This window comes from Melozone crissalis, unplaced genomic scaffold (genome assembly GCF_028551555.1).
Source record: "Melozone crissalis strain CALT ecotype California unplaced genomic scaffold, PUWL_Pcris_2 ptg000027l_1, whole genome shotgun sequence".
Taxonomy (NCBI): domain Eukaryota; kingdom Metazoa; phylum Chordata; class Aves; order Passeriformes; family Passerellidae; genus Melozone; species Melozone crissalis.
In genome coordinates, this window is record NW_026535805.1 from 14998538 (window position 1) to 15026209 (window position 27672).

At 36.6% G+C, this 27672-nt stretch overlaps 1 protein-coding gene across 2 annotated transcripts in view; it reads right to left on the reverse strand.

Annotated features, from left to right (window-relative positions):
* The window catches only part of AKT3 (AKT serine/threonine kinase 3), a 151210-nt gene that overhangs the window by 117639 nt on the left and 5899 nt on the right, over positions 1-27672 (reverse strand). For both annotated transcript variants that reach the window (XM_054280516.1, XM_054280515.1), the window contains exon 2: positions 20836-20990. In XM_054280516.1, the coding sequence (XP_054136491.1) occupies positions 20836-20881 (46 nt within the window). In that variant the 5' untranslated portion in view covers positions 20882-20990. The remainder of the gene's footprint in view (positions 1-20835; positions 20991-27672) is intronic.

Here is a 27672-nt window from a genome sequence, read left to right on the forward strand (position 1 = left end):
GAAAGTCATTTACGCAGCATGCAGTCAAAACACACATTAAATAGAAGCATCATCTAGATTGCTGAAAACAATGCCAGCTGGGCCACTGGACACTCATATTCAATAAAAACAATTTGATTTTTAAATAAGTTGATGAAAATTTAAAAATACATTATCGGCAAAGTTTGTGGTCTTGCTTCTCCTATTCCTGTGTTTTGTGCTTCTCAGATGAGTGACTTCAAAATTAAGAAATATGTCTCAAAGCTGATTCACACTCCCAAAACACTTGACTCATCTGGAAAAGCATTAGCTGATTATGTAGTCTTTATTGTGTCTGGCACTATAAATAAAGCATCCAGCCACATCCATAGGTAAGAATAAAACAGACAGAAACTTTTTTAGGGTACTTGCAGCAACTGAAAACAAATTTCTAAGCATTTAAAGGCTGTAAGAACAAAGAATGGAAAAGGAAATTACTACTTTACACAGAACAAATGAAATAAAATCTCTGCTGGCCAGCTTTCTCAAATTTAAAAAAAAAAAAGGAAATTTAAAAAATAAAAAAAAGGAGAAATAATGATCAGCTGTTGGAAAAATAGCTTTAATGAGCACTTGTAGGACCACATTAAAACACCCAATTTGCCTAATAAGTAGGGAACGTGAGTCTAAAACTACAAAAGGAGTGTGAAATCCCATGTTACAACAAAAACTGATCACAAGAAGACAGAGTGCACTGAATTTAAGTAGAAATCTACATGGAAATGTACAGTAACTTCCTAGAAAAACCATACCAAGTTTCATGTTCCCATTTCAGCACTACATGGCACTTGCCATCTCTAAAATAATCCAAGCCCTCAAAAGTACATGCCTACTTATGTATCCTGTCTGAAGCCTTAGATGATGGAGATCAGGCAAAGCTGGGGGCTGGGACTGGGAGAAGCAAGAAGGGAAATCAGGACAAACATCCATCAGACACAGAGTTTACTGCTGGCTGCACATCCCTAGCACCCATATATTGGGCACCTGTGAACAGCAAGTCAAACCTGACTGGTCTGGTTTGGGGGCTGGCATGCCAAACATTTCTGTAGATATCCCAAGTCTGAAGCTGTGAACTTAATGTCAGAAATTGCTGCTTTATGGGGAAAACCTTTTCTTTTTTAAAAAAAAAAAAAAAACCCTCTCCACATGTCTGCATTTGGACTCAACTGCTGTGCAAATTCCTGCTAATGTAGGTGTCTTGTCAGAGCAAAGCCTACCCATTGCAGGAAATCCCCACCTTTTAATAGGGCAGAACCTGGAGGAATCCTCCTCCACCAGGGGATTTGTTCTGGGTTGTAAGAAGATTATCTCTTCAGTCGCCTCAGGTGCCGCGCTCTGTCTGTCGCTGCCTGCTAAATGGAGCAAGGTGAACTACTGTGCTACAGAAGCCAGCCACGTGTGACTGCTCTCCCAGGAATTACCTCGCCCAAGCTCTAAAATCTGAGCTATCTGGCAGAGATGGCAGCCAGAAGACTGCCTGCAAGTTTCCCAAAAAAACGAGGAGCATCTCCTGAATGGCCAGGACACGTGCAGGAGATGTTTCACACCCCACTGCTGAGGAACAGACAGGATGTTCTGCTAGAGGCAAGGGACAGGGAAGGGGGGAAGCACTTCAGAAGTTTATTTCCCATTTAATCACACTTCCAACCTGCTGGAATAAAGTAATGGCCAAGGAGACCACAGTAGCAGAAAAGTTCTGCTGGATCAACTCCATGCCCAAACCTATTACAGCAGAGAGCCCCTTCTTGCAAACAAATGTGGGAGGGAACAGGGAAGCATGAATGAGAAAAAAGAAAAACAATACCAAAAACAACCAAAGCAAAGCCCCCCAAAAAAAAAATACACACATCCCCAGACAAAGAAAAAACAACATGGAATATATATTATATGTATTTTCTCTGTAAAATTAGCACTAGCACAAACCTGAAAGCAAACTTCTCAAACAGAAGTAAATCACAGAAATAACCATCCCACCTAAGCACAGATGCACTTTCAAAGAGAATTTGTAATCCTCCCACAATGGACAGTAGGGGTCACAAGTAAAGACCACCTAATCTCTTATCAAAGCAAGATTTCTGCAGTGATCACTGCTCGAAGATTTTGTAGATCATTGTTCAGGGTACCTTCACCACCTGTGACAGTTCAGGGTATCACTATATTTATTTTCCTCTGGTGGAAACAGTAAGCTTTATATAAGCAAACAGAAAACTATTTTATTTTCTCAGGGAATAAAACATCACAAAAATCCATTATTTTGATTTAAAAAGGTCCTCTGTCTCTTCAGAGAAGACTAACAATTGCTGAAACACCCAAAATAGAAACAAATATTAAAATATTTAAAAGCCCACAGTCATATACTATTTTCAGCTTTCTTAATAATACATACTAAAGCAAACAAGCTAAAAATCCTTAGCACAAGAAAAGTCATGGGCAAATTTAAATGTAATAGGATGTGTTAATAAAAGATAAGATTATAATAACACTATGACAGTTGATGGAAATCAACAGATTAAAAAAAGTATATGAAGGTTATTCACCAGCTTCCCAGAACAATCAAAATATCCTCGATCACTCTGATGTCACCACCCATTAAAAGCCTTAGATTTTTTTTTTCTAACATATTAAATGATGGAAGGAAGAATAATTCTCCATTTCTCACTCTCTGAATTCTGTTTTTAGTTGATCAGTGAGCTGACAGTCACAGGCACTCTGAAAAGATCATTTATTTGAGTATAACAAAAAAAGCTATTTGCCACAAAAAATAAAACCCCACAGAAGAGATCAGTAAATCTTAATAAAACACCTTTGGAATAAGGATGCTCTTAGCAAATCAGATACAGAATAATAAAGAGCAGGATAAACATTCTAAAGATAAAAAAAAACATCATCCAGTTACAAGTGAGTCACGTATAGAGATGCCGATACAGCAAGAGTTCTTTACAATAGTCCAGATTTAGGCATTTCATTGTCTTAGAAAAATCTGTGAAGAACAAGCAATGCAATGATGTTACAAAAAAGACAAATAACATAAGAGATAAATATCATTATGCTATGTATTACCAAAGATTTTGTACACAAATCAAGGAAAAAATAACTAAAAAAGAATTTATTCTTTTTATCCAGTAAAGATAAGAGCTCTGAAATATCAGCATTTACAAATTTTGAGGACTAACAAATTAAGAGAGGAGCCACTAAATTGGTAAAGGTCCTGCGAGAACCAGACTGTATAGGGATTTTTTTAATTTTTAAGAAAATACCAAGTTTGAAGTACACTAAAAATAACGAGGCTTATCCTAGAACAGAGAATATGGTAGGGAGTAAGAGGAAGGCGGAATATAATCATCTTAAAATATGCGAGTCTCATAAGGAGGACAGTGATTAATTGTGCCTCACATCTACAGATGGCAGTACAAAAAACGATCAGCAGGGAAATTTAGACTACATGTTGTTAGAAAGTTGGTCCAAATAAAGTTTAAGTTGCAGGACTACTTTGTATATAATAATAATCACTGGAGCTTTCAAGAACACCCAAAATAAACACCATGCATGGACTTATTCTGGTTTTGAGTCCACGTCAAAATGGGGGACACACAATTTTAACACTCAAAATTTCTTCCAATATTTTTAACTCAAATAAAAATGTGTCAATACATAATCTCAATTGGCAGCCTTTTTGGAAACACAGACCAGTACTTTTGCACTTATCTAGTTATTTTAGTAGGTAGTTTACAACATGAGGACAACTGTTTACAACATAAGGACACTAGTTCTCCCAGCTTAGTGAGGTTTATGAGAAAGTGATACATTTGTCCATTATCTTATTAACAGTATCTACAATGCAACTCTCAATTTGTTTAATAAACAGTTTTTATACACAGGAAGCACTCTTTTGTCATCATAGGTACAACACTGATAACAGTCACCTTATCAGATATTATAAACATCATAAAATTAATGATTACCTAGGTTTTAAGAAAAGTGCATCTGGAGGGGAAATTTTATTTTGCTTTAAACAGTTTCTGGGAGGAGCATGAGTGACTACATCCAGCAGTACATCCAAAGGGAAAATGGAGGGAAATGCCAGTCCTCCTTCACAGGCAATTCCCAAAACAACATCTCAAACCAGCCATGAAAGGAATAAAGTTCAGTCAGGGACAAGGACAAAACAACACAGGCGTGCTGACCCTACACAGCAGAAAGACAAAGACTGAAACATTCCAATTTTATTACAGAACTAATTTAGCAAAAAACCTGGCATAAACTCAGCAGAGCTGTACTGTGGGAACCCACATACTCTCATCTGTGCAAACCAGAGTTCAATACCAGAGAATCACTGACTCAAGGCTATCAACCTGGCAAACCCTCTCAGTCCTAACTATCACCCTCTATGTCTAGATTGATTCTGACTGCGCATCAAACTGGGGAGATGAAGTCTTCATACAGTCTTTGATAAAAATCCACCAAGGAGTCCTCTCATCCTACTGGAGATCTTCTACAAGGAGGGGTGGCCTATCTTTTTTAAGAGATCAAGATCATGTTAAATTAAATTTTGTAGTGTATTGTATCAAAACACCACAATGAAAATGCACAGAAATATGCACAATTTCAACAAACAACCACTTCCTCAATAACTAGTATTCAAATTAAGATTTAAACAATGTTTGCTTTTTGTTCCTACTTTCTTTAATGCAATCCACCTTAATACTTAAAAACCCTCTTTCTTAAAGATGTGTTTTTAATCCTCTGCTCCTGAAAAATATGTCAATATTTTTAATGATCATCCTATAATTGTTCTCTTCAAACAAACCTTGAACAAACAATACAAGGCAACTCCTGCCAACTCTCTGACCACAGGTCAAAGAATACAGTAATCCTGTATTTTTAGCTCTTGAAGATTTTTTATTGTTATGGACTCTTGAGCAAAAATCTTTAGCAGTGAGCACAGGACAACTGCATTTCAAACCTCTAGGCAACACATAACTTGAAATAGTATATTACACAATGTCTTATCACTTCTTTTATTGCCAGAGACATTATTTCTAAGTTTGCCTTCAATACTACCAGAAGTACATTATAACAATCTGGATACACAGAAATTTCAACTGCCATGCACACAAAAGAGGAAATGGCCACGGAAACAAAAGGAGAAGAGATATTCTGGAGTGTGCTGGATTAATTTTTTCATATAACATAACTGAAATCTGCTCTGAATTTGACAGAGCGGACAACCTCTGACAAAATGTGTTGGTTTTAACTACAGTCCTAACTGGACCTAATAACACAATAAATCAGGTGAAGAATCTGAGGAAGTAGAAAATCATGACTGTGCAGGCTCTGCAGGACAGACTAAAGATAGATGCTTTACCTGCAGTGCATGAGAGGAAGGTATCTGAACTGAGCTCCACCAACACCAAATGTGTAAATGGGATAAAAATACTATCTGTAAATATTTAAGAACAAAAATGAAACCAAATTTTGTTTCCTCGACATTGAGCCTGTAAGTACAGCTGAATTGCATTTGAAAGTCTCTCTCCCCTTTATGAGGCATTAATAAATAATCACCAGAACGCTCATGTACTGTAAGTGGAAGAAGCAGAAAAGTTGCAGCTATCAATAAACACTGGATATGTTTGAAGAGTTATTCATTTTGCCTAAACTTGTTATCCTGCTAAGTGGAACTAACAGTCTTAGCTCACTACTTAGAATCATAAGATGCATCTAGAAGGTGAGTGAGCTGTTCAAATTTCTCACAGGATACACTCATTCCCATGTGCTAGGCTGGGATCAGTGAGATGATTCAGTGAGGGGGAGAAACAAACAACCCAAATTAATAAAAACAAACAAACAAAACAAGACAAAACAACAAAAAAGAACACATCCAAGAAACCAAGGAAACAAACAAAAAAACCCAAAAACCATAACACACCCACACACACCCACACCCCTGTTTGGGAGATTTTCTTCCCCCCCTTGAATATCACAAGGGGAAAATAAAACACAAACCAAATCTATTTACCAAATCTAAGAAATTACTGAATGCTTACTTGGACAAACTTTGTTGAGATCGTAACATTTAATAAAATGTTTTGCATAACGCATGAGCAAGAGACAGATTGAGATAACAGATTTAAAAGCTTCCATTTCAACTAAAAGTCTTTCATGAATTCAAATTCTGCAGTTTCCAACACAAACCTTTGTAACATTAGGCTCCTAGTAGGGCAAGTTAAAAGACACTATATTGCAGAGAGATGCTGGTTTGGAAATTCTAGAACTCCTATGAAGCAAAAAAAGTAGAAAAATATAAGAGCAAGGGTTCTCAGAGAAAAGGTAATCCATAGTACTGTCATCAACTGTAGGTTACTTGGATAAAATAAGCCTGGATTTTTATTTAAATAATCCTGAATGCTCTATTATACATTAAGCTAATCAGTGGGAATGCATCTGAAGATTTATTTAATTACACAATCTTATTTCTCTTTTCAGGACTGAAATTACATACAAATTCTAAAATAAACTAAAATACATTATAATTAAATACTCTACTTAATAACCTGTACTCTTTACTTCTGACCTTCTACTTTTAATCACTCCTTGCTTCTGCAATATTAAAACAACCTAAAACTCTTCAGTTTATAATAGTGGAAAAAACCCACAAAGAGCCAAAAAGCCCTGTGCAGTTTTTGTCTGCTCTGAACCTCTCCTCACACATCCAGTGTGATGTCCCACAGCCTTTTTACCTTTGGTGTCGTTCGATGGAGAGACTCTTTCAGCTGGTGCTTTTTGTGTGTTCCTCCAGCTGCCCAGTGGCATGTTTTCCATGACAGATGCTCTGGCTTCATTCTTAACATATGTTCCAGATGATAATTCCATCTTCTTTTCTGGATAACTTTAGAGCCAAGGGGTTTTTGAGCTGTCTAATGAATCTTGGCATCTGTTATAAATTCATTCCATTTAATACATAGTATTTTTCTAAGGCATTTGCTTTCAAAGGCATTTAGATGTCTGTACCTTTGTTGGATTTCCAGCTTTCACATCCATATGTTGTGATGGAAAGCAATATCTGAGTTGAAGTTTCACACCCTGGTCTTTAAAACATGGATTTTTATGACCGTATCTTATTTAGTTGGTAAATGAAACTGCTGCCTTGCCAATTTGTAATGCTAGCTCCTTACTGAAATCCCCAGATGACAGGCACCTTACTACCAAGATATATAAATTTATTCCTTTCTTGTATTCTTTCACTTTCCAGCGCAGACTTTGAGCTGGGAGTTTTCAGGGAAAATTTTTATTTGTCTATATTTTTTCCTTATAATTATATAACAGTATTATAAGCAAAGCACTCAAAAAAAACCCCCAAACAAACAAAAAATAATGGTTTGAACAACTTCTTCTCAACACTGAAAGACAAGGACGCTCTGCAACATTACAAAAGTTACTGCAATTAGCATGGAATTCTTGTTTGTTTCAGACATTTCGTGCTTTCTTAAGTAAATAAAAATTACCAGTCCCCGTTAGCAATGCAAGCTTTCAGTATTTTTTTCTGAAACCCTATCTCCACATTAAACTTTCTCCACTTTATTATTCCTTGATGTTTTATCCAGCAATAGAGGTACCTCATTTCCATATCAAACTTGCTCACTTTCCCAGCCTACCTAACCCATCTTTCAAATTTCTCCAATCTCTGTATCATTCCCATTTTACCAATCTCAACAGGCTCATCAGCTGCTTAGAGCCATCCAAATATTGTAGCATTTACCAGCGACTCTTTCAAACAAGACCAGAGAGCAACTGTGGCAAAAGTAATGACAGATTTTTACACCAGAAATATCCAGTAAGAGTTACAGTATGAACCAAAAGAAAAATATCTTGAAAACACTACCAATACTTCCATTTCTACAATTTCAAACTAGGAACAGAATCTCTAACTACAATAGAAGCTGAGACCATCAATGCATATCTTCCCTTCAGAAAAAAGAGTGCTGCACAACACAGCATGAGCATACAAGGCTATTTCCTTGCAGATTATCCTTAAAACACTCTGAGAAAGTTCTCCTGATCTTCACTGCCCTTGGTACCTGCTTGATACCCCAGGCTCCATAGCAGCTCACACCATTCCAGCATTTAAAAGAAACATCAATGCAGTTAAGATTTACAAAAAGACACCTCTTTTCTCACAATGAGGACTTAAGTGAACTTCACATGCTTTATTGAGTTCTATTTTCCTGATTCTAAATCTCTGCAAAGCTTTATGCACACTGAAACCTTTTGTGTTTCAGATGGCACATTTTCAAACACCATTCTCTTCCTATTGGGTGTGCTCTAAACAGCAACACTGCATTCCTCAGACATTGGCTAAATCATGATGCATGGAATTTCTCAGTAAAGAGTAATTCCTAATAATTATTTATTCTGAGAAAAGATTAAAATAGATTAATTTCTTGCTTTGTGTGTTAAAAAATAAAATGTCACACTGTAAGTGAAGAAATACAAGCAGATTTTTAAGGAACTCTAAAGATGGCAAGTTATTTGGAGCATTTTTAAATAAGTTAATTGCCAAAAGACAAGAGCTACCCCTTTTATAAACCATGCATGTAATCAATACAAAACTTTCCTCTATGCAAAAGCTACAAATACATTGACATCAACAGCTCACAAACCACAGATGGCTTTTAAGGAATATAGTGGATTGCAAGAAAGGAAAGGCTATTAATATGCTGACGCTATAATGCATAATTGTATTTACTACAAAAATACAAATGCTTACTGTGAGGTAATTTACCAGTGACTATTATTTCACTGAATACAACAACCTGTAGTTTTCTATCCACCAAAATTCATAGAGATACTTTCCTTTCGTGAGGAAAGGTCAGACACACTCTGGATGACTACACAATGATGCTTCTGCACTCATGTTGCCTCCCCATAAAGAGTCTTTTTGTCCCTATTTATTTTATTCTGCTCTGGAGTGCCAACTTGCTACCCTTTTTACAGGAAAATTCATTACAAGAAACCAATACAAATTTGGATTTTATATTCTTATGCAAGGATAAGTTAAATTATTGAAGCATGTTCCTCAAAAAAAAACCAAAAAACCTATTAATGTTAGAATTTTTTAGAATGTGACCTTATTTGTGTGGGTAGAGTTTTTATTATTGAAGGAGGGGGTTAACTATAGCAATAGAAATAGTAATAATGTATTAAGATTATTATTGGTATTGGTATTATTATTATTGCTACCTATCTACAGCAGATCCTTTAAAACCTCACCTCCAATGCACTCAACACCTGTGTGATTATCTATTAATGACTATATGGATATGCAGGAAGCTGGCACAAAAAACACCTCAGACAAATACATTACTAAGTATGACACAGCTCTTACACACCACAAATAACATGCTATAACTGTTTCCCCAGCTGTCCATTTGTAGACTAAATAACATCTGCAGCTAACTTCTTGGATCTTCATCCTGGAGAGGATGTAGGGGAACACAAGGTATTTGAAAGAATCCCTAAAACCAGCTGGTTTGGTGTCATTTGGGGGTTTTGACTTATTTTTTTTCATTTGCCAAGGAAGTTTTCTATTTCATCTAATATCAGCATGGTTGTTCACAGAGCTGCAAATAACAGCAAGTCCCTGTCACCTCTGGAGCAAGGATAGTTGGAAAGGGAAATGTTCATCATCTCTACATAAGCCTCTTGGTGCCAACAGCAGTTCCACATAATATCCTATGCACATGGTATAAATTAGAAGTATAAGATCCTGAGATTGAAAACCATCCAAAGGGATGTTGAATATAATATTTACCACAAAATTTCATTTAAAATATTCATGTGTAAGTTGAAATCAAAGAACGTGATCCTTCTCCAAACTTTGTTACATAACCAAGCAAACCCAGAAACAAGATATTCATTGCAAAGAATGACATTCAGACAAAACCTACTTTATAAGAATTTGACCTAATATAGCAGAAAATCTACAAGAAAACTCAAGGCTCACAAATTAACATTATCTGAAGTTTCACTGATTGTCCACCAACACATTATGAATATTCTGAACTCAGACAACCATCAAGTATCATTTTAATCTGCAATAATACCTAGAAGCCAACAACTCACTAACCTCAGAAGAGTCTATCATAAACTTTGAGAGGTTTTTTGGTTAAAATACACTTTTTAAACACCTTTCAAGCTATAAACACAAGAGGATTACAAAGCTACTCTATTATTTAGATTAAGGAACCACATAATGTTCCAGACATTAGCCAAGCCACTCTTCTGTGAAAAGTTTCTGTTTGTTTAAAATCTATAATCACACAGGAATAGGAATTAGCTAACCCTCCTGGTGGCGTTTTTTAATTCCATCACATTTAGGACTAGCACAGAATAAATCAATGGTCCTTTTCTAAACACAAATTTCAAAGAAAACCATCTTGAGATACAAACTAGTTGTGCCATATCCCTGAGGCAATGACAATATAAGTTTTAGGTGCAGTTCTGTAGCCAATTCACTCCTGCAAAGGTGGGGGCTGCCCCTAGCAGGGAGCTCTCCCGCCCCTCCACGTGGCTGCTCTCCCATTCCCCTGTTTGCCAGCCCTGCTGTTTGTGCAGCTCCATGGTGAGTCAGGTCAGGGAAATGATGCATCTGAAAGTTAGCTAGGACAATAAAAATAGATTCATTTTCAGCCAGATAAATTTCCTGGCATGATTCACCATGTCACCATTATGAGCACAAGTGCCAACACAACCAAGCTAGGGGAGGACATGACACTTCCCCCATTTCAGCAACAGCTTCCACTTAAGTTTCAAATAAACATGGAAGAGCATCAGGGGCAAGTTTGCAAGCTTCTAATTAAAATATAGTAGCTGCTGCTGTTTCTCAAGATAAGAATAAAGTTGTTCAGAAAAGTTTCCAATGTATTAGTCAGCGTGCATAAACTGGCATGATATTAAAAAAGCCAACAAAGTTCAAAACAGAGTGAATACCAGCCTCAAAGTAAATCAAAAGATGCTATATAGAAGCACACTACTTAGAAGGAGATTTTATGGGCGTAAAAGTTATACTGCTAATCCATCTGCAGTTTCATGAGCTCAAAACTGTGCAACATAGGCAGAGGTGCTGTCATGTTCCTACAGATTACACTCTCCCAAGGATCATTTTTCAAGTGTTTCCTCCAGTCACTCTGAAAGATGCCTAACAAAAGAACTAACCTCAAGATTCTTTCATTTTCTTTAACAAGTTGTCTCTTTGTATAACCTAACAGATTTTACCTCTTCTTCTGCAATGTGTCAGGATAAACAAAGACAAAAAAATCCACTTCTCATTCAGACTTTCCAGACTAATTTCAACTATTAGATTGATTTTCCTTCCTATACAAAAGCTATATTTCAATTATATAAAATTTTATTTTTAAAAGCCTGAATATTGTAATGTAAGGCGTTAAGAGTTTCACAAAGATAAACAAACTCACATTCAGGAAGTCTCTGAGGTGAAGTAACAATACTATTTCAGTTTAATCTAAGGGAAACTGTGACTTGGACAAATTCAGGTTTCCACAACACTGAGTGCCAAATTTAAGGTACTACTGGCCCAGTTTTTTGATATAATTTACCATCTTACATGTCTTCCTTCACTATGAACTAGGTTGTCCATAAATTTATCACAACCAAAATCACAGAGCATTTGTATCCAGTAGCCCTCAAATCTCTTGCTGGTGATGTGGTTTTCAGTACCTCAGCCTAATTAGCAGCTTTTTGTGAAGACTGCTCTGGTTACAGCAACTTTCCTATTGTGGCAATGTTGATAAAAGACTATCCTATGCACATAGTATAAATTAAAAGTATAAGATCCTGAGATTGAAAACCATCCAAAGGGATCTTAAATACAATATTTACAACAAAAATTCATTTAAAATATTCATGTGTAAGTTGAAATTTTTAATTTCTAAAATAAAATTGCAGTAAATTTTTTTTTTTGCATTTCAACTGCTCAAATGTAAATAACTGAGGATTACACAATTTGGAATTTCTATGCAAAAATGATAACAACTAATGAAACTGGAAACTTTCTAATTTTACACAGTTAATATGATACCATATTGTAATTCAATATTTTTGGGAAGACTACTCCCGAAGTCAAGACAGTCATCAATTTGTAAGTGATCTTCTTAAGATCTAGAAGATCTGGAAAAACAAAATGTGTTTTCTTATCAGTGTTCTGGCATCTACACATTCATTTCCTATCTTCCTATCAGCTTTTAAGAAAGCACTTGGTTAGAAAGTAAACTATAAACTTAGAATTTACAGTAAATAAGACATCAGTTGCAATGATCTGATTACAAAGAAATTTACTCAGGTTTATATAAAGTAAGCTAACAAAGCCCTGAGCTGCAAGGGAAGGAACCAATAACAACAGAGACTACCTGAGAGATAAGTAAGAGTAAGTAGTAGTAGTAGTCAAAGATGGTATTAAAGAGCACTGGAAAAATGAGACTGGAGGTACACCAACACTACAGATAAGGAGTAGATAACTACAGATAGACACTACAGATAAGGAGTATACATCTGAAGGAATCTCCCAATTAACAGCTACTACAAGCTGTGGCTTACACTGTGACCACCACTCATCCATTCCCACTGCCGAGGGGCCCCCAAGTCCATAGGACAGACATGTCAGAGCATCCAAAGCAAAGCTCTGGAAACATTCACATGTAGCTTGAACCAAAACCTAAGCATGTCTCAACAGATCTGCCTCTATTATGCCGATGGAGTCCTACCCTGGGAAGCGGAATCCCTCCCAGAGCAAGTTAAACTGTGCGCTGTTAGAAGTAAGCAACAATGTTTTGCCTGCAATTTAGATTAAACTGCTCTCAAGAACTTGGAGATTGAACAGATCCCACTCACTTCCAGCATCTTTCCATGTTTTAATGGAGAAAAGCCTCTCATTTTGTCTACACTTTGTAGAGATGCTCATGAAGGGTCAACAGTTCCTCTTAGAAAACAAAAGACAACCAAGACAGCACTGAGTGGTCATAAAATTTTCCTGGTCTTCTCCCTGAAGTTTCTTTATTGAAAAAAAGCTTATTTTCAATATCTCAATCTGTAGTCTCATTTGTCTCATGCCCTAAAACTCTGAGTTCTTAGTCCAGTCCCACAACTTTTTCAGAACCTAGTTTCAAGTCACAGCTGCTGACCTCAATAATGTTTTTGACGATTACAGCAGGGGCAGCATTAAAGAAGTGGTTCTCACAGAGGCATAAACTGATTGACCTAGCTGAGGTGAGAAGAACAGGTACACAGACTGCTTCTGAAATAAAATAAACCACAAAGACTTGGGAGATTTGCTGGACTGGCATGTAGGTATATTGAGAGAGGATGATTTTTACCAGGTATCAGAAATTCTGGTATTGCAAGCATATTATCCTTACAAAAACAATGTCAAAGTAACACAAACACAAAGGAATTTCAAGTATAACCAATGTTACCAATGTACAGCATACCAAAGGTACAGTATGACTATTTAAGCTTCAAGTAAAAAAGTACAAGTTTTAATAAACAGAAAACGTGTATTTGCCAAATGGTTTCTCAAATTCTTCCCCAACAGCATCCCTTGGACCTTTGCTGGCTGAGCAGTACTGCCAGGCCAAAAGAGTTGTGAGCAGAAAAAGGGCAATGAATTGTTAACATCTTGCTTCCCTAATCCCTGCAACAGAAGATGTTTAACCTTGCTTCATGGGTAACTAAGTAGTGTGAATAAGAGAAAGCAGCATGAATGGAGAAAATCTTCAGAACGTGAGCGACCAGGCAGTATCCATTACACAGGAAATGGAACAGACATACAAGAACATGAAAGGCCACTGGGTCCAGAATACTCCAAAACACTCACTGCCCAGGTATCTTCCTGTGGAACAAGCAACCTGTTGCTGTCAGAAATAGCAAAAGGACTTTTCTACCACAAAACTCAGGATATGCAAAAGCTTTATGCCCAAAGTGATAAGCACCAGAAACATGCCTTACAAGTAACTGCAGGGAACACAAACAAACAGAATTTTAGCCACTGTCATCTACAATACAGCTCCATATATGAAAGCTGCATTTTTACTGATGAGAATCAAAACTGTACAGCAATTTAAAAACTGGTAACAGTCTCTATTATAGTTACAATGAAATAAAAACAATTCTAAAAAATTTAAAAAGTAATCAACCATGCACATTCATCTAAACTGGTATTCAACAAGGACATTGCAACAAGGATAATCCTGAGACTGTTTAAAATACTTTGCATTTCATGCTTCAATTTCTATTGCAAGCTGCCTTTAAGAACAGAAACTGGTAATAATACAAGGTGGAGAGCTGAAAGAATTACACTCGGCTATGCATTACGTAAAAAGTATCTGGAATAAAGTTCTTTAGCAAAGAGAGCACCTCATCCTAGTTACAACAAGTTTAAGATTTTCACATGGTTCTGATCCTCTTCAAGGAAAAGTATGGATAAAAAGGTTATAACTATTCCAAAAGGAAGATCTGGGTAGTCAACTACAAAGTGAGTGGGACAGAGAAAGGGCTCAGAGTCTCCTCTCCCAGCAGGGTAGTTGCAGGAACACAGCACCTAAATACATAAATCTCTGCTCATAGTGTATGTGGGGAAAAAAAAAAAACCACCAAAAAATACCCAAACAAACAAAACCTAAAAACAACAAAAACCCAACAATAACAACAAAAACATACAAACAAACAAAAAACTCCAAAGAACGCTGACCGTAAGCAACTTCACAGATTTACCTAAATCCATTTCTACACTGAGTGCAAGATACAGCAATCTCTTAACTATCTGGGAATTAAATAAACAAAAATCTAGCTACCATATACGAATAGGATATAAGAAATGTCACACTGCTATTTTTCCTCCCTTTAGTCCACATGCAACTGCCTCTTTTAAATTCATATATTTTGTTGGAACTTCACATTTTGCATTAATTAGATAGAATTAGAGTAGAACAACTACAGTATGAAAGGCTTATTTCGTTTCAAGTTATCAATCAAGACTTTACCTTAAACTACTATTTGCTAAGACAATTAGAAAAAAATAATTTCAATTTCTTCTACTTTGTGTAGCAGATGTTCAACTTAGTCTATTTGAATTCATCTTTGTTAGAGGTGTGCTAAATTGCTCAAATAATTCAGACAATCTGCAAACAAGATTTCTGACAGGTTGTGAATAACACTCAATTAATACCATAACTTCTGAAATTAATTTTCCAATCAAGGCATTTATGCCCCCATTTAAAAAACATACAAAAAACCCCAAAAAAAACCAAAAAAACACCCCAACAAAACAAACAGAGGCGAAAAAAAGCCACAAACATACCACATGAACTCAATCTCCAGAGTGTATTTCCAAAAGTAACATCTGTTTGGTCTTGGTTCAACTGTAAAACCCAATGTCCACTACATGAAATAATACAGTTCTTTCTCTGGATTTCAGCCAGGGGGAGGAGGGAGAAGACATGTTACCCTAAGACTATAAATAATTTGTACTTTAAACAACAATTCTATTACTATTTGGAACAATAGATTTATTCCACTATGCTATTTATTCTTCTTGATAGAAGATATAACAATAGTAAATATTTTCCACACAGTTATTTCTCAAAATCCCATGATACCTGCATAATGTCCTGAATCTCAAAAGTGAAAACAAAGCAGAGCTGAGTCAATCTCATCACAGTAAATCAAACACATTCTATGAACTGTATGAGTTCAGAAATGCTAACACTACTTCATGGGTTTAGAAATGCTAACACTACTTCAATTTCAGATACTAAGAAGTTATTAAAGGTACTTTTAAAAAGAAAAAAAAAAACATTGAGTGAAAAATCTTTAATATTACAGTATTTCAATGATACACTATTTACAGGACAATCTCATTACAGAAAAGCTTCATGACATCTGGTTTTTTACCACCATCTCATTACATCAAACTTCTTAAGTTATTACAGCTAAGCCACAACAATTTTGGACTCTGGTTCCCTCTCTACAAAACTGGAATGCTGGTCCATGTACCATGTGAATCACGTGGAGATTGCCATGGGAAGCTGCTTTACCCAATCCACCACACCAGCACAAAGCCCAAACAGAGGTCAGGCATCAGTGTGGCAACACAAGCACTAACTTAAACTGGCAACACCTTGCTTTGACTTTAAACAATGATTTAGCCACGTGCTGTGCCTTACACACTAGGTACATCCTCACCAAAACCAAAGCCTTGCTCTTTCAATTAAAGACAAAGTTAGCTGACATGTTAAATATAAAACTGGGTCCTTTAAAAAGTTAGCATCTGTGTCAATTCTTTCTTTGTCCCTAATGATCTTTCAATAACATGGTAACAGAGACTCTTAACTCTTTTCATATGTTTAAATTAATTGAAATTCTGTGCACAGGTTATATATAAAGAAATTGGGTTGCAATTAAGCATAGTTATGAAAGATTCTTAAATCTAATTGTTGCGACTATTATAGACCACAGACAAGGTCAAGTCTACAACTCAGAAAACTCTGGCTTTAAAGAAAAAATACCACATTAATTATATGCAAAAAACTCACTTTTGCAATGATATAGCCCTAATCGCACTAGGCATGTTCATAATGTAAAAAAAAATCTGTTTCCAAACTGATAAATTAAAAACATATCCCTCTCTGCAAATCATTAAATTTAATTTAGTAAATACAATAAAACCATGTTAAGTAAAATTAAAGATACTAACTTTTACACAAATTTAAAGATACTCTGCAAAACATTGTCCTCTGCAAATCCAAAATGTCAAAGTCATTTCAGCAATTACTACAGAGTGCTTACACAAACTGCAATAATGTCAAATATTTAATTTCTGTGTATCAGCAACAAGGTTCAGGTCACTCTATTTAAGGTTTTTAGTCAAAACTGCTTCCCTTTCATCTGTATGCATTACAAGGAAAAATGTCAGTGTCATCTAAAAAGTAAATTCATAAAGGAAGACAATGCATCTCTCTCCTTATCTGGCTACAGGTATAACTGGAGAACACTGAAAGAAATAAAAATTATCCTCATTGAGCCAGTGAACTGCAAAAATATCTTTGCGGCCACATGTGGACACAGGCCATGAGCTGCTTGGTCCTTGTCCCTGGATCTAAGACAGGGAGTTCCCACCATAAAGCCATTCTCACAAAACACATTGCCACTCCTCTCTCGCCTGAGCAGAGACTCCTCTCTAAGGAGACTGCTCTGCTGGCTCTCCACTTGTTCATGTTCTGGTGTCTCACAGGGATCTGAATCAGTCCTTCAGTTCAGATAAGGAAAGTGCTTTTGCAGCAAATCCTCCCACCACCCTAGTTACTGCACTTTCCTCTGCTGCTTGAAGCAGTCGCACAGTGCACAAACCTGGCTCCCTTCAGATGAAACTGAAAGCCACACAATGTACTCCAGGAGCACTACCACTGCCAAAGGGGCACAGAAACAGACAGAAGCCAGGGCAAATTAACACCCACTTCACCTCACAAATGCGCTAAGTGTAGATAGGCATCGAGTCCCCATCAGCAATTACTTCATTCTCCAAATCTTCTCTTGCTGGGCTGCTTTACTTGTTCAGGCACACCCAGTCTCTGTGCTTCAGGGTCTCCTTTCCCCTGGGACCCAAGGTTCCTCAAGCTTCTCAGAACTGCTTCTCCCTGGGTCTTGTGTCTTCTATTGCCCAAAGTTCTCACCTGCAGCCTGTCATCTCTGCTTGTTTTACCTTTCATATACAACAGCTTACTCTTCAACAGTATCATCTGGTCTCAACACACTGAAATCGCTCCTCCTAAAGACTACTCAAAGCCCAAGTATGATCAGTCTCAAAAAAACTTAATTCTGCCATTTCTTGACATTAAGTAAAACATTAATACTTTAATGGGTGCCTCATTTAAGCAGACACAGAAAAATAGGTCTTTGAAGAGTCAGATGTGAGGCTACATGGCTTTAGTGCTCAACAGCCCTCAGCCCTCTATTACTGATATGGATACAGCACTAAGAATAACAACACAGCAAACATCTTTTCACTGCATTTCACAGCCATTCATGATGCCCTGACATACCCTGTCTTCCCTAGCCTCTCTCTAGCAGAGTCTCAATTCAGAGAGCGATCCCCAGCTCTATTTTTAGTCCTCCCCTCTCATTTCTACATTGAGTTCACCTAACTTGCCTTTGTAATGGCCCATCTCATTAGACAGCTCCTCAAAACCATTTTTCATCCCAATACCTTCAAGTCATCCTCATACTCCTGACTGGGCTGTGAATCACAAAAAGAAGTGGGATTTTTTTTCCCTTTCCTTGTACCACAAACCCCACTGAGTGCTGAAGGGGACAATTTTAAGAGGTCCAGGGCTATAGTCACATGACCAAATAATTCAGCATAACAGAAACAGATCCCTCAAGTGATGCAGCCCAAGCCCCTAAGTTCCCAGCAGGAAGGGTTACAACGCTTATTTCTAGATACATTCAGTCTGGGGGCTCAGAAATTTGTGCTGCAGCATACACTTGGCTCGGGGCTGTCCAAAGGACCAGTAACTGGGGCTGGAATTCACTCAGTATCTGCCTGGAGAAGAGATCCCACACTCGCCCTTCTCCAGCAGAACATGGCTTGTACCTACCAAAACCTGCCTGTGAACTGAGCCAATGCCTATCAAGGGTTGATGATCAAAGAATTCACTTCCAAACTGTAACAGAATGATCACTTGTGGAAGCAAGACAGCTTTACCCAATCCCACAATGCTTCTTTACACAGACAGAGAAAATTCAGCTGCCAAAATAAGTGTTTACCAAGCGTATTCTCAGAATATAGATTAAAGTTGGATACTTTTTCTTGGCAAAATTTAACAAATGCACTTAGCAACTTCGATTTTCTTGCTCTAGAGCAAGGTCAGGGTAAAAGTTGTCATTACATATGAAATGTATGACCATTGAATAAAATGCTTACAAATTCTTAACATTGTGAAACACGACCGTGTTTTTCCTTTTGTTTTCAGAAGCAAACAAAAGAAACACTTTAACCCACCAACAACCAGAACAAGTCAGACAAAGAAAATTAAGGAGTGTATTAGATGCAATTACAAAAATTTCCACTAAAACCTACAGTTATGTATAGCACAAAGAAAAAAATAAATTCAAAGTTATTCATGATAAGGACAAATGCATGCCATGAAATGTCTTTAATTGGAAAAGAAAACAATTATTAACAAAACTGACCTCAAAATGCCAACTTGGTGGGCTTTTTATCAATTAATTGATAGTAAAACAAGGTAAGAAAAAAAACCTTTATTTAACATTTCAGAATTTCAAATATTAAGACATTGAATTTCAGTGTCCATTTCTGGATTCCAGTAATTAATATATGCATATCCAGTGCTCACAGAGTTGATAGCAGTTATAATAAGAATGAGAAATATTACCTGAAAGAACTGATGTCATGTAAAATAAAATAATTAGGAGCATTCTAACCATTCAAAAACATTTGAAAGAAATTTATATTAAATAATCAAAAAAGGAAATCAGATCTCCAAATTGAGTAACAATTTGGAGATCTTGTTTCCTTCCAACAACAAGGTGGAAAGGAAAATAATTTCAAAATTTAAATAGCTCCTGTCATGTAAAATATTATTTGTTATAAATACAGGTATATACTCCAAAATAGGAAGTAGGCCTTAAGCTTAACATGGTTTAGCTCATTTTCATTGACAATACCCATAATGCTTCCTGAAATACAATTTATGCAGGAATAATAGAAGAATAATAAACTTTTTCCCTCATTATCTTGCCTTCCTTGACATTTAATGTCAATCTGCAATAACAAAGCTAATAATGATCTTTGTCTTCACACACTGCTGTTGAAGCAAAGCATTTCTTTGTAAATTAAAGGGTAATTTTGTTCCCACTATTTCAGTCTAATCTTTCTGGGCTAGGATCACAGAAACTCATGGCATAAATCACCCTAAAATCCAGATTAGCCCCTCTCTGTGAGAGAAGTTATATTCTTTTGAAAATAATCACGTGCGCAACCACAACCTAAAGCAGAGCAGCATGAAGCATGGAAGATTTCATCCAAAGTTCATCACATGATATGAATGCCAGCTATTTCTAGAGGTTTCACATTCAAAGCTGAACATACAGCAACCTCCCCAAATTTGCAAGTCACATGGTGAAACAATTTAAAGAGACATCTCAAGAATTCACAGGAATTCAAACATAAGACAAAATCATACTTTATACTGGCTTATAGTTAAGAACATATTCTTTAATCATATGGCTTCCAGGTCTGCTGAGTAATGAGGTATATGCTGAGCTTTATGCAAGTATTATATTGATTTTACTGGGACTACTTGCATCTGTAATACAAGCTGAGCCACGCTGAATGATTTTGGCATCTAGGAAATTTCCCACAAAATATCACATCTGAAGCAGCTTCCAGATAACCTCAGAGTGCACACCTCTATTACTGCCTCTTCCAGCTGCCACAACAGGCAGCTTATTCTGATGCACAGGTAACAGCAGCTGCAGCAACAAGGTCCAAGGTGAAGAGGGAATGACTGAGTCCAACTTCCTCTGCACTGCCAGCCACCCCCACAAACAGAGGCAGTGCTGAGGGTTACACATCAATACCAACAAGGCCTGAATCTGACTAAATGGTCAGATTAGCCTGCTCCAGACCAGAAAATAAATCAAGAACATTCATCTGTGTAACCATGTAACACCATTGCACATGGTATAGGAGACATTAGAAAGCACTTTCCATGCAAAGGCAGAACTTACCCCTCTTCTGTACCCAGCCTTCCTTCACAATGGTAACATCGCTCATGATGACTCCACTCTGAACCCCAAACTCAAAAGAGTATTTCTTTGAGTTATCAGCTTGTCTGCTTGGCTTTTCTTCTGCAGCTCTTCACAATTTCTACTGATGAGTCAGACTGGAAGGAAATATTAGAGAAAGAATTTGAGTCTTTTCTGTTTTTCTCACTTGACAGCCAACAAAAAAGTCTTTGTTGATGTATTTCACTGACTGAGCTCATATTAAAAATCTGCCTTTATTTTTAATTAACTGTATAACACAATCATGTTTCTAGTCTTACAGCACATTTTCCATGAACACTACAATACTAAAAAGCAGCAGAATGTGTTAAAATTTAAGTCATATGGCACTTTTATAAAAGGCACACCGCAGAATTCTCTTGTACTAATGCACAGGATGCTGTTAAATGAAAGGCTGCCGGTCTTGCTTCAAAAACCCAACTCTGAACAGACAGGAGCTTTCCCTGCTCCCACAGCTTTCAGAACCCATGCAATGGACAAGTGCTTCCTCTATTATGGCTATCTACAATCACATAAAGAGTGTAAGAAAATGGAATTAAGGTTATATCCTTGCCACTTCCACTATAATTTTATTATAGCCAATACAAACCCTGAAGATACAAGAGTTTTTCAAAAACAGCATCATCTCCAAGTACACAAACAGAGAGACAACTTCTTAAACAAATTAACCAAAAACACCCTCAAATGTTCAGTTTATAAAAAGAAGGAGTGCACATTCTTTCAAAGCTTTAAGCCAGGCAGTGACAAGAGTGCTCTTTTCCCTACAAACCTCAGCCTGCAGGGCAGAGAAGGGGAAGTTAGTCCTGGAACAGGACATGCCACTCTCAGAAGCCACAACCATCTCTTTTGACCACCTCACTACCATAGTACCTAAAAGCTGTGAAGAGGAGATAAACAGGACTACACTTAAGTAAAAAGAGAAGCCAGAGGCCAGGAGATGTTTCCTTTTGCCAGCAAACTGCCTTTCCCCTCCAGCCTTCAAAGTAAATAGAACCATTCAAATAATGCTCATCCAGAAAAGTGCGGGAAGCCAAGAAATGGGATTTCTCTGATGGTGGAGGAACACCCTTGCACAGCTCTGCACAGGAGCACACATGTACACAGTGGTGGCACAGAACGGGAACCCCCACACAAGGTTAGTTAGTGCTGTCAAATGCAGCCCATATATATCCCCCATATATATCCATTTAGTAGATTGACCAACAAATGTAAACAGGAAAGAAACAAATCTGACTGGGCTAGAAGCAATCTGTGCAACAAATGAATGAAGAAAGCACTGGGAAATCAGGTTTTTTTATTGCAATCAAGTACAAACCAAAACCAGAACCATTACAGACATACAGATTATTTCTTATTTATCATTTGAAATACATGTATTTGCATAACACAGCAGCTAGATGGAAGGCTACTTCTGAAAGAATAGTGTAACATGCAAAATAAAACTTGGCATGAATACTTTTTCAGGTGTATGCAACAAAAATACAGCACAACCCAATTTTACAGAAACACACTAGTGTGCTCATTTAAGTCTTGCTTCCACTAAATTATTTTTTTTTAAACAGTATTTTGTTCTGCATAAAAGTAAAAATCACAATGTTAAAATCATTAAAACTGTACAGTTGAAGTGATATTGACTATTGTGCCTCTGAGACATCCCCATGGCACTGGCAGATACGGCAGTGAGACCGGCAGGTGACACACAGCCTTTGGCATTGGCATCACACCCTGTCGTGTGCAGCAGGACACCACACACCTGGGTCTAGAGAAACACACCCTGTTTAAGCTTTCATAAGAGCTAAAAGAAAATGTTATGTACATTTTGGAAGGACATGAGAGTGCTTTAGTGATGTTAATTGATCTAACTTTAGCTGCTCAGGTTTCATATTATACACAAGCCAGTACAGCAGAAATAACCAAAGCAGGCATTTCCACATCCTGCGCCTTACTAATGTGAGAGCTAATTTCTGGGTCAGACATTTTCAGAACTTTTGTTTGCATGCTTTAAACGAGATAAGCAAGTCTATCAGCTGTGCATGAAAAGAGATCTGACAGATTAAGACACGTGCCTGAAAGCAGGCTGCTGTTCCGCCGTTCTGGATCACTGCAGCGCAGCATCAGCTCTTATTACAAACACATAAATCTTTACAAAGCCCAGAGGTGGGTGTCAGACAACTGTGACCTAAGAGCAGCTGTTCTGGGAAGAAAGTGTAAGCACGTCAATTTCCAAATACCCAACTTAAGTTCAGTTTTCTACAAGACTTTCATTGCATTCCTTGAAAGTAATCACAGTTGTTTGGTTTTTTTCCCAGCTATAAAGACACAAGAAGCAATGTAACACTCAGTATTTACCTTGGGCTGGCATATTCTGCAATATATTTTACCCTTTTGGCAAATTTAATGAACTTTCCAATTTTGGTGTGCACTTCTGAACATTGCAATGATTTATTCTTATTGGTAAAGACACAGCTATAAGAAATTAACTTCTGTACTAAGTAGCAATAATCTTGACTGCCCACAGACTGATCAATCAGTCCATGATTTATGAATGAATTCATGCCTGAAGCTCCCTATTTACCCACTGATTACAAATAAGTTAGTGTTACACAATCAAAATCTGATCTATGACCAACTTTCATGTCAGACAGTGCCTGAAACAAACCCAATGTGTCTGTAGGCTTGCATCCCACCCATCACATGTACTGCTTTACTAAATTCTGAACAAAATCCCCAAAATACAAAAATCACATAAATATGGTGATAAAATTAACTGCACTATCCCCAGTTTAGCTTCACAGTATTACCAGAAACAACCTTAAAATTACCAACAGTTCCATGGTTGTATTGATTGCTCCATTACTGGGTAATTAAAAGTCAAGCTGAATTACACAGAACGCTGAAGGAGATAAATCAAAGTATTAAAAAGCTAATGAAAATAAAGGTTATACGTGCACGCTACACTTTCAAGAAGCCACTTGTAAGCATCTGTAATATTATCCCTTATTAAATGCCTTTGAGCCTTTCTAAAAGCTGTACTCCTTTACCCTAGAAGTCATTCAACAATGCTCCAGAAGAGCAGAATTTTGAGAACTACTTCTTATCATGACCAAAACTGCCCTTATAGTGAAAAATAGTCTCACAAAAGCCTTTCCTGAAGATGTAACAAAGAATTGTGTATAGAGGAAAAGGAGTTGTTGTTCTGAAACACATAGAACAAAAATTCTCACACGAAAACAGCATTTCATCCAAAGTTCAACTACATCAAGAAAAGCTACAGAAATGTTTATTCTGCACATCTGGCATAGAATTTAAATACTTGTTAGCAATCAACTCTGCTCTCCCAATGCACTTGAAGTTTCAGCAGCCAGTATGCAGTAATTTTTACAGTTTACCTTACTGCTATGTAGGATGAACCCACAGAAATAGGAGAAAAATATGTTAGAACTGAATTTGAAAATGTTTTGCATCACAGCTGTTTCCTACAGGGAAGAACTTGACTTGTTCTTATATATTTTCCAGCAACTAAAGAACACATCAGATTTATTTTTTTCCCCCCACTTTTTTGTATCTTATCAAACTTGGAAGATATTTTCCCAACAATATATTGTGTGTATTCTGCAGACAGGATCAGATAGCCATGTGTATGCACAATACATACAAGAACCCACTGTCAGCATACTTTATGATGCAGGTGTAAAAACTTACTCCATTACAATCGGTGATGTGAAGAATTTAGGGGCACAGTTTAGTGGTAGACTTGGCAGTATAACGTTAGCAATTGGAAAGATCTTTTCCAGCCTAAATGATTCTATGATACTATGCAAACATCTGCTGGGGGTTTTATCTCATTAAAATGCACAACTTTTCCTTTTTTCTTCAGGAAGTCATTAAGCCACTTTTGTAGTGTGAGATAAAACAATTATCTAGTATTGTACTTTTAAGCTTCTCCTAGCTGTAAAGGTTTCAAAGGCAACTTTCTGACCAAAGATTAACCAGACACTGCTACAACCAACAGAGTTCTAGATCCCTATGCCAAGGTTCATAGTTTCCCTGAGCCATGGTAAAAACTAGCCAAAAAAAGCCTTTTCAGCTTTCATCTTGAACTTTAAGAATATCAACAATACAGAGAAGAATCATACTTCATGATGCTACCATATGGGAACTATGAAATCAACAATTAAAATGAGCAATGGACCATTCAGTAGAAACCCAGCTTTTCCCCAGCTCCTGTTTTTAAATTAAAGGATGCTCTCATGCCCATCACAGCAGTCAGCTACCTACAGAGACCTGGTGAATAGCGAGAAGGAAAGAAATCCCTTCCAAGCAGAAGAACTAAAAGCTGTGTTTCAGATCTACACTTAACAACCACTATGTGCAAGAGGATTAGCATGGAGATTTGTAAGAACAGACAAGACTCCTTTGAAATCTGGGCATCTTCCCATTCTCCCCATGACAAGAGACAGCTGAGTAAAGAAGACAGCACCCATAAATTCAGTGTAAATTGTATGATTCAGTTCTCTGTTGTAAGAACTTTCATAAACAAAGGCTTCTACTTTCAACAATTTTGGAGCTGAGAAAAAACAGAAACTCTCACATTTACCAGCTAAAGTTACCAGAGAGATACCAGCAGCATCAAGTTCAGTGCTTCCAGAAATGATCCCCACAACTTCTTCTACTATTATCAACTCAGTGAATCATCCAACCTTGTTCTCTTAATAAATGAGTACTACCATTTCCCCTTTTTACAAGTTTAGTAAAATGTTTGGGGAGAAAAGAACAGTAAGTGAACCTTTCTGATTCCCCTTGTCTGACTCACTGAGATTCTTTGGTCCCCCATGTAATCAGAGCCAAATCTCATCATCCCTATCTCCTTATTTTCAGAAAAGTAATTGAATCATTTTGTGCATGCACACAATACACACATCCCCAAAAAAAAGCAGTTCTCAGTGGCATCCATCACACACGTTTCTTTCCTTGCTTTGGGGACTTTTTTTCTTTGTAGCAGATGAAGCTATTGGGAGTTCTTCTCAAACTTGAGTTTGACTCCTCCCAAACAACCAAGCAGGCTGTAACTGTTTCCAAAGCAGGTTGCACTCCCAGAGCAAGGAATTCAAAATGTCAAGGCTCTCAACTAAAACCAGAGTTATCTTTAGGAATGGAAGCTGAAATCCAGGCTTTATTTATATGAAAACCACATGTATATCCTCCTCCCCTAGCAAAGCTGGCCAAACAATTAGAGGATATGTTGCACATCATCAAAAATTACACAAAAGACAGAACAGAGATTGCTACAAAACTTGCTAAATCAAAATAGACTATATTGTTAATGGAAGGATCACATTCAGGGCAGTGCTTTATCTAAAGAGTATGAAGTATTTATACATGCTTTTATAAACTACCTATTCTGGAATTCTGGTCATACTGACTCATTTAAATACTCTCACAACTTAGACTGAGGAAAAAGGAACCTCTAGGCACACATTATGTGTCCAACTTATTATGTCAATTAAAAATTGAAAAAAGAAATATTAAAAAAACCCATAATATCAAATCAACACAAAATAGGAACTGATTTGACAAGACTAAGAAGTTAAGAAATTAACAAAAAATTATTATTTAAAGAAAATAGATCCTAAATTTATAAAATTTTAAACTTCATGTACATCTGATTAAAATTCTGAAAGATACCTTAAATACCTTGTAAGTAGACATATTTACAGTTTTTAAAACTAATATAAAAGACCCAAAGATATCTCCATGACAGGCATTGCAAATACTTTTTAAACTACATTTCATCCCAAAAGCCTCAATGAACTTTAAGAAAATTGGTATAAGAAATTTACTTGTAACAACTTTATTTTGTAAGTTTTGATTTGGAATAATGAGGGACACGATAGGAAACTGGCACTGCCTACACCTTGTGGTAAGGAAAACCAACATACTTTGGAAAACATAAATAGCTCATTCTAATGCATGCTTACGTGTATGCTTAATATTTGTAGTGCTCTATTTTCACTTTCAGTATGTCAAAAAGCTTCACATAACAAATATATGCTCAGATAAGCCTAGTTAGGAGAATGGAGACACACTGAAATATTAACATACAAGTTAGATGTTTTATTTAGATTCTGCAACTGATTGAGTTTATCAGGAAAGAAACCATCATTCCGTATTTTATTTCCTATTACAATGACAAAGCAAGTTATTTTAAGGGACAAAGGTATAATTAAAGCAAGGTGAACAAAGCCACCCTTGCCTTTGTTTACCAAGGTATAAAGGAAGTTTCTAAATGTAACTAAATTGTTTCTTTAGAATCCCATGTGAAACATTAACAACCCATTGTTTTGCCTTGTGTTTATTGACAAAAATGCTTCTAATCCTTTTTTGTCCCGCTCAAATCATATAAAACAATAACTGAAAAGCAGACAGAAGCAGAGATAAAACTTACTAGAGTGTATGTCTGAAATGTAACCAAGAATGTATTTCAAGTAGAAAAGATGAAGGGAGGGCTAAAATTGTGCATAAAAAAAAATTTACTGAGGCAATGATCTTGGGAAAGTTTTGAGACTCAGAAAAAGTCATATCAGCTATGCTGAGTATCACAACTATGATAGTGTTATTTCACTCAACCCTTCAAAACACATGTAATAAGTTTAATTTGCCATGGATTAATGTAGGAATACTAATCCTTGCCTTTTAGAGACAAAGTTCCTTTGCTCTTTAAAAATATAGTTTAGAAAATACTCAAACAATGAATAAAAAATAAACAGAACTTCCATATTT